The sequence below is a fragment of the Ipomoea nil genome, unplaced genomic scaffold (genome assembly GCF_001879475.1).
Source record: "Ipomoea nil cultivar Tokyo-kokei standard unplaced genomic scaffold, Asagao_1.1 scaffold2845, whole genome shotgun sequence".
In the NCBI taxonomy this organism is placed as follows: Eukaryota; Viridiplantae; Streptophyta; class Magnoliopsida; order Solanales; family Convolvulaceae; genus Ipomoea; species Ipomoea nil.
The window spans coordinates 6,740,931-6,754,567 of NW_017619273.1; the positions used below are offsets into that span (position 1 = coordinate 6,740,931).

The 13,637-nt window shown below is 36.4% G+C and overlaps 1 protein-coding gene across 1 annotated transcript; it reads right to left on the reverse strand.

Moving 5' to 3' along the window:
* Positions 1-162: 162 nt before the first annotated feature.
* Positions 163-1,038, reverse strand: LOC109159895 (NAC domain-containing protein 78-like). Its single transcript, XM_019308004.1, has one exon. It carries the CDS (start codon positions 1,036-1,038, stop codon positions 163-165), a length of 876 nt encoding a protein of 291 aa, XP_019163549.1.
* Between the last annotated feature and the right edge of the window lie 12,599 nt (positions 1,039-13,637).

The window sequence follows — 13,637 nt, forward strand, 5'->3', positions numbered from 1 at the left end:
AAATGGGAATACTCAAATCCATCATCCATTAAAATATAAAAGATGTATATGAAATCTTCTACAAACTTGCTAAAATTGTTATAAGGACGACTCAAACACAACACCCTTTGTGGGAATGACCCTTAGATTTACACCCTGTGCTTTGATTTTGTGTAATCTTAATTAATTAAATGGGCCTATAGGCACAGGTCCTGGGTGATCTATCCTTTCGTTATTCTCTGGGGCCAGGATATCAGACCAAAAGTTGTCATCGTCAAAGATATCATGTGGTGGTGTTTTCCTCAACAATTCATCCAATTCATCAAGTAATAGATCATTGCCCATAGCGCTCACTTCTGGGTATGGATCATCAAATCCACTGCCCATAGCGCTTACTCCTCCATATGCATCAACTCCATTGAAATCCTCTCTGGCCAAATTTGAAGTTTCCGAAGGTGGCAGAGATACCATGACGTTATCATTTTCCGGCCAATTATAAATCTCCAACGGAGTATCATTTTCATTAAAATTCTGAGTAGACAATTCATGACTTCTTGATGTGTTTCTAAGGACTCTCTTTATCCGGCAGAGTACGACATCCTTGGGGACAACGTTTTTATCTCGGAGATAATCATCGGACAGCGAATATTCCTTCATGAGCCAAACCTCCCCACGACGTTCATCGGCGCCGCCCTTGCTTTTTGGTTTTTTGGCTTCGTACCGCAAGCTTTTCTTGAATCCCATAACTGTTTTCTTTTCGTCGCCGACTTTGATAGGCTTTCCTCGGTCCTGGCCCTTCCACGTTCCGCGGTCTCCGACGGTGCGCAAGAATCTTGAGCCATGTTCGCATTTTCTCTTCAGCTCAGTGAAGTAATAGCGAGTCATAGGGCCGTCGGAGCCGAAAATCTCAGACGGCTCTTTCCCTCCGTAAAGATGTTCCAGTGCGAAGAAATCAGAGGTGTGCTTGAGAGGTTTTCCGAGGACGAAAGCCTCCAAATATTGCAACAACTCCTTGTCGGTTGGCTTGAATATGAAACCATGGAGAGAACGAAGAGCCATTTACGTAAATTTTTATTCGTAAATATGGGACTGAGAAAGAGAGCAAGTGAGCGAGAGAGTGATGTCGATATCAGGTGTAATAATGAAGGTTCGAATTATATAATAACAATATATATAGGGTAGCCGGGTGGCGGGTAGGGTTGAGTCAGGGTAAAAGTTTAAAATTTTTTAATTAGGGATAAAAATATTAATGATAAGATAGCGAATAGTTAGAAAAAATTACATATATATCTCTATTAATATTTAATATAATATTTTTAGTTTTTAACTCGATTAATTTTATTTTTTAAAAATTAATTTGAATATGATGATACATCTGTTTAGCAGAGTTTTTTTTTTTTTTTTTTTTTTTTTTTTTTTTTTTTTTTTTTTTTTTGAAAGGAGCCTGTACGGCATTTATTCAAAATATGCAGAAATAGATGCTGGTGGATCATAGTCCGAGTACATACTAGTTGACTGAGTAATTGCAGTAGATGCTAGAGTATGAGCTAAATAATTATCTAGTCTAGGAACATAATGAAGTAAACAATAATCAAAAGATAATATACTAGTCCTGCAACTATCAATGGCATAACCTAAGTACGATCTTGACGAGTGTGTCATAGATGATAAATATTGTTGAAGCACCAAACAATCCGTGAAGAGCTCGATAGACTTTATTTCGCGACTTCTTAGCCACGACAAAACTTCCTTGCACGCAAAGGCCTCCGCCATTAGGGCCGAAAAACAGTCTATCATAGGGGCAGTCATAGCCGAAACATAATGTCCTTGCCAATTTAGAATAATGGCTCCCACCGCTGCTTTGTTTGTCTGTGGGTCGTACGCCGCATCGAAGTAACATTGATCCCTCATGTATTGTGTGGCTTGGTGTACCATGTTCGGCGTTGGCAGCTGTGGTGTAGTCGGCACAGCAATAGTATTGGTTGTTGCCGAAGGGACCGCCGTAGCAGTGTGGCTGTCCACCATGGGAGCAGTCCGGCTGCTTGATGCCGCGGAGGTGGTCGGCGGACGCAGACCGGGATGGGATACTTTCCAAGCATTCACAGCTGATGATGCCATTGCAATTATCTTCCGAGGCCTGGGCAAGGTCGCATCCCATACAGCCCCATTCCTTGCACGCCAAATATAATATAAAAGTGCCATTGCATAAATAATTCCATCATTATCTAAAATATTCATCAAATCATTAAACCAATCACTGAAAATATTTGTGACACTATTGGGGATTGGAAGGTGGGATTGTGCCCAAATGTTTGTCGAATAATCACATGTGATCAAAGAATGCACAATATCTTCATGCCCAATCCCACACATGGCACATGTTGGATCAATATCAACTCTCTTTATAAGTAGGTTCTTTGTAGTGGGCAAAATATCATTTAGAGCTCTCCACAAAAATGTTTTCCACTTTGGGGGGGGGGGGGGGGGGGGGGGGGGGGGGGGGGGCTTTAAGCTTCCATAATATTTTCCATTTATCAAAGGTTCCAACCGCTTGGGTGTAGTTACCTACTATTGTTCTATAGCCACTTTTAACCGAATATTCTCCTTTTGGGTTCCCATACCAATACCACAAATCCTCATAATCTGGTGACACAGGTATTTTTAAAATTCGCTCTACATCCTCAGGGTCAAAAATATCAGTTAGAATATCCTGATCCCAGGTTCCTATCTGTTGATCCATCAGTCCCATCACCTTTGCCTGTGCCAATTGAGGTGGTTTTTCTGTTAATATTTTCGGCTGACTCACATCTTGCAACCATGGATGGTCCCAAATCAAAGTTGATTTGCCATCCCCAATCCTGCGCCTAACCCCTCCACAAATCAAATCTTGTGCCGCCATAATACTTCGCCAACAAAAACTTGGGTTATTTCCCAAGCATGCCTCATAGAAAGAATTAGTGGGATAGTACCTGGCTTTATAAACTCTTGAAACCAATGATTGTGGCTGTGTCAGAAAGCGCCACGCTTGCTTGCCCAACATTGCAAGGTTAAAGGCTCGCAACTCTTTGAATCCCAATCCTCCATATTCTTTTGGGATACACAGTTTATCCCAAGCTTTCCAATGAATACCCTGATCATCTCTCGATCTCCACCAGTATCGATTCATGGTTCGCTCAATGGCAGTGCACAGAGTCGTAGAGAGTAGAAAAACGCTCATCGAAAAGGTAGGCATAGACTGAGCCACACTTTTCAATAAAACTTCTTTTCCTGCCTGTGACAAAAGTTTCTTATTCCACGAGTTAATCCTCTGCCTTATCTTATCCTCAATATAAGAGAACGCCACTTTTCTATTCCTGCCCACAAATGATGGAAGCCCCAAATACTTTCCAAAATTCTGAGCCTGCACAACTCCCAATATATAGGCAATCTCCTCCTTATTTCACCTTGTGTATTTTTATTATAACAAATATTCGATTTGTGATAGTTAACTGCCTGGCTAGACATCTTTTCATATTCTGACAAATAACGTTTAACCACACCCGCCTTTTGAATATTTGCTTTGAAAAAGAGCAGACTATCATCAGCAAAGAATAAGTGGGTAATGGAGGGGGCTCCTCTAGCAACTCTACAGCCATGTATCTCTCCCTTTGCCTGTGCCTGTTTTAATAATATTGAAAGCCCTTCAGCACAAATAATGAACAAATAAGGTGACAGGGGATCACCTTGTCTTAAACCACGAGTCGGGGTTATTTGATCAGTCTTTGAACCATTTACCAGTACACTGTAAGACACAGTGGTTACACACATCATCAATAGCTTTATCCATCTTTCATCAAATCCCAGTGCCCTTAGCATCTTTTGCAAAAAAGACCATTCCATACGGTCGTAAGCCTTAGCCATATCCAGCTTTAAAGCCCCCCAACCTGTTAGTCCACATTGCTTCCTGTTCAAATAATGGCCAACTTCCGCAGTTATTAAGATATTATCTGTAATTAGCCTTCCAGATATAAATGCACTCTGGGACTCAGATATAACATTCCCCATTAGTGGTTTCATCCTGGCTGTAATCATCTTCGCCATAACTCTGTAAACGACATTACTCAAAGCAATTGGCCTATAATCAGAAACCATTTCCGGGGTTTTCTTCTTGGGGATCAAAATAATGTTTGTTTCATTCAATTTATCAGGCATTGAGCAAGTATTCAGACAATTCATAATATAAGAAGAAACATCAGTACCCACTACATCCCAAAAGTGCTGGTAAAACCCAGGGTTCATACCATCTGGGCCTGGTGCTTTATCAGGATACATTGAAAACAATGCAGATTTAACCTCACTCTCTTCAAATGGGCGCAATAAACTCTCATTCTGTGTGCCTGTTACACATGATTGTATACTCCCAAAGAAATCATCATTAACAGTAGGAGAACTCGAGTTAAAAATACCACGATAATAATCCAAGAGTACATTCCTCATGGCATACCCCTCAATCCAATCCCCATCATTATTCATAACTTTAGTAATAGCATTCTTTTTGTTTCGATGAGAAGCATACCTGTGGTAAAACCTGGTGTTTGCATCTGCATCCTTGAGCCAATGCTGTTTGGCCCTCTGTCTCCAGTACGTATCCTCCTGTAATTCAATACGAGCCAAACATTCATCTAGTCTCCGAAACTCGGCTAGGGATACCGGATCCGTAGACCCCCTGAGGCGCAACCGTTCCTTACGCAAGTTCAATATTTTCTCACCAAATTTATGGAATCGGTCTCCACCCCAGCGTGTTAACCGATCACCACATAGAGTGACACACTCCTGCAACCCCCTACTTCTTCCTTCGCCCCAGGATTTTTCCACCACTTCCCTACACCCCTCATCATGTAGCCATGCCATTTCAAAACGAAAACCCCTTCTCAGAACACCCCTCCTTCCCCGAAGATTGAGAATCCCAAGGAAAAGGAAAGAATGATCTGATTTCCGGGTTAATGTATTCTGCATATTTGCATCAGCCACCAACTCTCTCCAGGTTTGAGTAGCCAAAACCTTATCCAATCGTTCCTCTATCCAGTTTGGCGTGCCTTTTCCTTTCTCCCAAGTATAGGGATATCCAGACATTGGTAATTGTGTCAAACCACACTCCTCAATAGTTTCCCCAAAGCCCCGTAGCAAGCTGTCTGGATGGGGATTTCCTCCTCGTTTCTCATACTGATATAAGAGATCATTAAAATCTCCAAAGATTACCCATGGCAGATCCGATCTACTTGCCAATGACCGAATAAGGTCCCACGACTCCCTTCTCTGCGGGCGCTTCGAGAAGCCATAGAAACCAGTCATCCTCCACTTATCAAAGCCTGACACACTCACCTCAACATCTATGTGATTATTAGAATAATCAATTATTCTTGCAGTATCATTCGTTCTCCATAACAATGCCAGTCCTCCACTCAATTCAGTGTTATCCACATTAAAAAGGCCTTCGAAACCAAGCTTAATCCGAAGTCGCTCTGCATGATCTCGGTTAACCTTAGTTTCCATCAGAAATACAAAATCGGGTTTCTTGTGGGACACTATGTCCTCAATTTCCCGAACTGTCCGTGGATTACCCAAGCCACGACAGTTCCAGCTCAATGTACTCATTGGGTCGGGCGGGTCTGCACCGCAGCACCCGCCATCTGCAAGTTTTTTTGAACATCCGTCATTGCTATATCCTCCTCCATCACCACTCCCTCCCTCACCCGGTGCCCCCTACCACCCCCATTCTCAGAATCCGCCAAACATAAGCTATCCGGCTCAATGTCCACCCCTACTTCCACTCCACCACCAATCTCCCCATCCATTCTACGTCTCTTTGGATCCACCCTTACTCCCTCTTCCTCTCCAACTACCCCTTTCTCCCTCGCCAACCCCAACTGTCCGTCACCACCCTCCCCCACAGTTCTACCCACCGCCACCCGTCCCCTTGTTCCAGATATAGCCGGCCCACCTGCTACCGCAACATTGTGTCCGTAGCCACCAACACCAAACCCGATTTCTTTCCTTCTCTCCTGCCCTATCTTAAACCACTTATCACCCAATATCTTGGCCGGATTATTACCACCTGCTCTCATAGCCGCACCAAACAGATATTGATCCGGTGTCAATAACGAACGACGAGCCGCTAAACAGAATTTATCAGTATGCCCCATTACACCACAAAAAAAAGCAGAACATATGCAAACGCTCGTACTTGAAATTTATCCAGACCCACGTCTCATCCCGCATGATCATCTTCATCTGATGTTTCAAAGGGACAGATACATCATTTGTTATACGTACCCGGTAGAACGAGGTCCACGGTCTCTCAAAATTACGTTCATCATAACGTAAAAACACCCCCGTGAAATCCCCAATCCACTCAAGCACCTTTACAGTCCGGTATCCCAATGAAATATCATAAACCTGCAGCCAGAAGTCCACAGTGTTCAACACTACTTGCGTCGGATCTTCCCCGTCATTCAAAACCTGACAAAGAAACGTCGCGTTCTCAAACGCCCAAGGACCTTCCTCCAACACCCGGCGCATGTCTGCCTCATCAAAGAATGTAAAGAGATATAAGTTCGGGGTAACGTCCGTTATCTCAATTCCCATAAGTGGCCGCCATGCCGAGGCCATGACTCGCTTCATCATCTCCACTTTCATGATTCGGTCTGTAAGGAACCGGCCAACCAACGTCCATGTGCGACGTTCCGGCAGTTGCATCGCGACACCATATCCCTCGTCATCAAAACGCACACCCTGTTCTTCATCTTCCAGACGTATCTCCGCAGTAGATGCAATGATTCACGCACATCCATAGCCAAATCGCCGATGATCGCCCGATCATACGCAAGAAAACCGACAGAACCCTAGATCTCAGGGAGGTACGAGAGAAAACCCTAGTTCACAGGGACAGAAGACTGCAATATATTAATCTCTTCATTTGATTCTTTTTTCTGTTTAGCAGAGTTTAGTCTGGAGCTTATTATCTATTTTAAGCTATTAATATGTTATAAGCTGTTGGTAATATTTTATTTTGAAACGCTACTTACTGTTTCAAAAATAAGATAATAACTTTTTCTTTTCGTCTTTATCGGTATTATTTTAAATAAATGACATCATTCAGTTAATTGTTAAATTTTTTAAAGAATTTCGATTAATAGTTAATTCAGTTTGAAAGTATCGATTAACCAAATTACATGTGAATATATATGTTTCAATATTTTTATAATTCATAAATAATACAGAGTACTATTAGATTAGTTTTTATTTAAAAAAAAATATTATCATCTCTGTTTGGTAGAATTTTTTTTTTTAAGTACAAATTAAATAAGATATAACTCTGTTTGATAAAACCTGCAAAGTTTAAAATAATAGTTTATTTTTAAACACTTATTCACTCTGTTTGGCAGAGTTAGAGCTTTTGGCTTATTTTAAGCGGTTAACAAGTTATAAGTTCTGTTTGGTAATGTTTCAAAAATAAACTAGTAGTTTCATTTCAAAATTTTAAATTTTAATAGGTAAAAAACCAACTTAAATTTAAAACAATTTAAATTTTATGAAGATTTTGTTTTTAGTCTTTTTACATTTATTAGCTTATCAAAAAGCTAATTAACCAAACACTTTTAAGCATAATCAGCTAACTTAACAGCTCTACAGTTTTTAGCTTCTAGCTTATTGACTTATAACATTTTCTTCTTTTTTATCCTTATTAATTGATTTATAAAAATGACACCATTTACCCTTCTTTAATTATAGTAATGTTGAAGCATTGTGTTAATTACACTACAAGTTTATTTGACAATATAAGTTATTGTATTATAGTGCGTTTTAATTTCATTTTCTACACACACTAGTTTCATTATAGCAACATTAAAGTATCATTTTTGTTGAATACTACTGACTCTATTACACTAAAGTACCATTTTAATTATACTACCGTTTTATTTGACAATATACGTTATTGAATGAGCTTTGTTTTTTGGTTTCATTTTTTACACACACTAATTTCGTTATAACAACACTAAAGTATCATTTTAATTTACTATAATTTCATTTGATGACAGAGTCCACACAGTGTTGCGTTGTGTGGACAATGATCCACTGTATACAACTAGGTGAGCTTAATTTGTCCGAGTCACCTTACTAATTCCACTTCTCTCTTCTTCTCCAAACCACAATCTCAATTAATAATAATTTCAATTTTTTCTCCCCTCTCCTCCCCCCTTTTCTACAAACTCGATCTCTACTCCTCTTTTACTTTTTTTTTTTTTTTTCAAAATTTACTTTTTAGATCTTGAAAAGTATTTGTTTATAAAGAGATAATGACACTTCTTTCACAAACCTATTTGTTTTATTAAGAGATAATTGCACTTCTACTATACAAAACTACATACAGATCATATCAGAGTACCTGTGGAAATATTCAAAATGATTAGAGATTGAAACAAAAATTAATAAATAAATTGAAGAAATTGGTAGTAAAAAAAATCAATTTTGCATTACAAATTAATTTCGAAGAAAAGTCAAAACAATATAAGTGATCTGGGGGAGGGGTTTGCTAACAGTTGGATGGTTTTTTCTCTTGCAAATGAATGCTTTTTTTGTTTTTTTATTTTTATTTTTTTTATTTTTATTTTATTTGGTGGGGAGGGGGGGGGGGGGGGGGGGGGGGGTGTTTCGATAATGTGCATTTATATTTTTTGTTATTTAATTTTTTCATTTATGCAATGTAATTTTTTAATTTAATATATAATTTTAGTAACATATTATTTAAAAAAAAATTAATTTTAAAAATGTTCAAATACAAAGCACATTAATATTAAAAATCAATATTTAGTAGTTATGAAAAGATAATAATCCTCTCCGATCCTTCATATTTTGAAACCATTATAGTATCTTCTTGTTTGGTACACTATCCAAGAGTCCAAGACGCCTTTTCCTACATATGAGATATATTTAATTTAAAAAATAAAATTATTTTTATAATATATATGAGTTAAAAATAGTAAATTAAAACAAAAGAAAAAATGTTTTTAATTGATACGAGTAAAGGATGTCATTTATTTTTGAACAGACGATTGGAGTTAGAACTATTGGAGTTAGAACTTTAAGCTAAGGAGTTGCTAACCGGTGAAGAGTTGGGGAAGAGGATGAACAGAAATATAAGAGAAGAGAAAAAATCAAAAGAGTTTTAAGACTTTTAACTAGGAAAGATAAAAGATGTCATTTCTTTAAAATGATAAAGATAAAGATGGAAAAAAAGTTAGGAAACTCTTATCTTATTTTTGAAACGCTTACCTTTTTCAAAATAAGCTCTTATTTTAGGCTACTAACTTATTTTAGAAACATTACCAAATATAAGTTTTAACTTATATCTCATTAGTAACTTAAATTAAACTATAAGCCCCTAAATAAGCTTTGTGAAACAGAGTCGTAGTTGCAAATAGGGATGGCTACTTTGACATATATAGTAATCAATCTTTTAATTTGTTGTCCAAGGCATCCTCTCCTCTAATAATCAATCTGTCTAACCATGTTGCCTCAACATTGTTTCTCCCAATTAATCAAGTCAATTAATAAAAGAAAATCAACAAACAGAGCAAAAAGGCACAGATTAAGAAAGATAAAAGCACTAAAATGTAAATGATCCTCAAATCCATCCATTAAAATATAAGAGACTTGCTGGGGAATGTATATGAAATCCTCAACAAACTTGCTAAAACTGTTATAGGGACTCAAAGATCGACAACACCCTTTGTGGAATGATCCTAACTTTTACACTGTACTACTATATGATTTTGTGTTATAATCTTAATTAATTAAATGGCCTTAAAATAGGCACTAACCCAGGGGTGATCTATTCTTTCACTATCTTGTGGGGTGGAGTTTTTCTCAATAATTCATCTAATTCATCCAGTAATAGATCATTGCACATAGCCTTACTCCTCCATATGCATCATCAACTCCACTGGAAACCTCTCCGGCCAAATTTGAAGTTTCCAAGGGTGGCAGAGATACCATGACGTTATCATTTTCCGGCCAATTGTAAATCTCCAACGGAATATCATTTTCATTAAAATTCTGAGTAGACAATTCACACGGCTTCTTGATGTGTTTCTAAAAACTCTTCATCTGGCACAGTACGGTACATTTGAAACTGCAATCTTATCCTTTTAACTGGCCAATAAATAAGATTCTATCATTATTAAATTTAAATAGATATTTAATTATGAGCCATAAAATAATCACAATGAACCACAGAATAATAATAATAATAATAATAATAATAATAATTATTATTATTATTATTATTATTCTAACATTACGTTCCTATTTGATTTCTATAGTGAACCTTGGTCATCCCTAATATTAAATAGTTAGGCTTGATATGATTTTATTTTTATTTTTATTTTTTTAAAATCTTTTTTTTTTTTTTTTTTTTTTTTTTTTTTTTTTTTTTGTTAAAGCAACACAACGATGAGACAGATTCTTAAAAGGGGATGCCTTTCTTTTCACTCACGTTTTACCAAACAAAATGAGGTCATGGAGTTTGCCCATAGCCCCTGTCTTCATCATGAGGAAGATGTTTGCCATGGTGCCTGGTCATGGTGTCCATATAGAATAAATATTATGAACATAATATATATATAATGAATTGAAAGATATTAAACATGCATGGTTCATATGTAGTATAATGTTTATATACATTAAGCTTTTTTTTTTTTTTTTAAACATATAAAAGGAGCATTATGAACCCACACTAGAGAGTGAATGTGAAATACATATAAGATGCATTTAGTTTAGTATTTACGGACATTATATTAAGATTTAGGTATATAGACATATATAGAACATATATTATGAACATAGTACAAGATAAATGTTATTAAACATTATGCGTTTGTAATATAATGTTTATGAACATTAAATTTTGTTTTTATGAACATATAGAAAAGAACATTAATTATAAGAACAATATGAACATATAAAATATTATGTGTCTATAGTCCAATGTTTATATTCATTAGACTTTATTTTTATGAACATCTAGGAAATTATTATAATAAAAGAAAAAAAAAACTCTCTCAATAAATAAGAGAGTGAATCTCTCTTCACAATTAAGAGATAAGTACGTAGTGCAATGATTGACACTATGTGATTGGAGAACAAAGGTCCCCTTTTATAGAGGAAAAAAGAGAGTCAAACATTGACCGTTGACTTAGTCGTTGTTTGAAAGTAATAATATCAAACATAATGATAACTATTTAATTAAAAATAAATCTTATTGAATTTTAAATTTTTTCCAAATTACTGAGCAAGAATGGGCAGCAAGAAGAATGCAGCAAGAAGATGGCAGCATTACTTTTGGCCTCTACTTAACAAATGGTCATCTACAATAATTGTGTTATTTGCCATGGAGAGCGAAAAACATATTAAATTACTCGATCTGTATAAAGCAGATAAAACTATAGAGGTACACTGATAATAGTATGAGAAGGATTATTCAAAAAGCAGCTTCTATTGTTTGTCAAACAAATATAGAGCAATTCAAGTGCTATATATTTAACTGACAGGAAGGTTGAGAAGAAGTCAAGTATATGTGAACTCCTAACTCTAAAACTTGAAACAAACAAATTTGCCAACACTTCATTCATCCGGCTTTAATTTGATTTCTACAACCTAACATTTGATTTCTATCTTTAATTTGAAGACAAATATTAGCTACTTCAATTCTCTCTCCTATATATGCATTATATCATCAACATATATATATATATATATATATATATATATATATATATATAAATACAATAGAGAAATCAATTGCTTGCGAACACTTCATTCATCCGGCCTCTAACAGAAACATGGATATCTTTACGTATTAAAAGGTAGGTTAAAGGAATGAACTAAAGAAAGTTTCAGCATTAGAAAGCAATTAAGACAAAAGAAATGGGAATACTCAATCCATCATCCATTAAAATATAAAAAGATGTATATGAAATCTTCAACAAACTTGCTAAAATTGTTATAAGGACTCAAACACAACACCCTTTGTGGGGAATGACACTGTGCTACGATTTTGTGTAATCTTAATTAATTAAATGGGCCTATAGGCACAGGTCCTGGGTGATCCATCCTTTCATTATTATCTGGGGCCAGGATATCAGACCAAAAGTTGTCATCGTCAACAATATCATGTGGTGGTGTTTCCTCAACAATTCATCTAATTCATCAAGTAATAGATCATTGCCCATAGCGCTCACTTCTGGGTATGCATCATCAACTCCACTGCCCATAGCGTTTACTCCTCCATATGCATCAACTCCATTGAAATCCTCTCTGGCCAAATTTGAAGTTTCCGAAGGTGGCAGAGATACCATGACGTTATCATTTTCGGCCAATTATAAATCTCCAAGGGAGTATCATTTTCATTAAAATTCTGAGTAGACAATTCACGACTTCTTGATGTGTTTTCTAAGGACTCTCTTTATCCGGCACAGTACGACATCCTTGCGGACAACTTTTTTATCTCGGAGATAATCATCGGACAGCGAATACTCCTTCATGAGCCAAACCTCTCCACGACGTTCATCGGCGCCGCCGCCTTTGCTTTTTTGATTTTTTGGCTTCGTACCTCAAGCTTTTCTTGAATCCCATAACTGTTTTCGTTTCCTTGCCGACTCTGATAGGCTGTCCTGCGTCCTGGCCCTTCCACGTCCCGCGTCTCCGACGGTGCGCAAGAATCTTGAGCCATGTTCGCATTTTCTCTTCAGCTCAGTGAAGTAATAGCGAGTCATAGGGCTGTCGGAGCCGAAAATTTCAGACGGCTCTTTCCCTCCGTAGAGATGTTCCAGTGCGAAGAAATCGGAGGTGTGCTTGAGAGGTTTTCCGAGGACGTAAGCCCCAAATATTGCAACAACTCCTTGTCAGTTGGCTTGAATATGAAACCATGGAGAGAACGAAAGAGCCATGTACGTAAATCTTTATTCGTAAATATGGGGGTGAGAATGAGAGCAAGTGAGCGAGAGAGTGATATCGATATCAGGTGTAATAATGAAGGTTCGAATTATATAATAACAATATATATAGGGTAGCCGGTGGCGGGTAGGGTTGAGTCAGGGTGAAAAAGTTTAAAATTTTTTAATGAGGGATAAAAATATTAATGATAAGATAGGGAATAGTTAGAAAAAATTACATATATATCTCGATTAATATAATATTTTTAGTTTAATTAACTCGATTAATTTATTTTTTTTAATTAATTTAAATATGATGACACATCTGTTTAGCAGAGTTTATTTTGGAGCTTATTGTCTATTTTAAGCTACTAATACGTTATAAGCTGTTAGTAATATTTTATTTTGAAACGCTACGTTTCATAAATAAGATATTAACTTTTTTTTATAAGAATTTCGATTAATGGTTAATTCAGTTTGAAAGTATCGATTAACCAAATTACATAGGTATATATATATGTTTCAATATTTTTATAATTCATAAATAATACTGAGTACTATTAGATTTTTTTTTTTTTTTTTTTTTTTTTAATTTATCATCTCTATTTTTAGAGCTTTTATTTTAAGTACAAATTAAATAAGATATAACTCTGTTTGGTAAAACCTGCGAAGTTTAAAATAATAGTT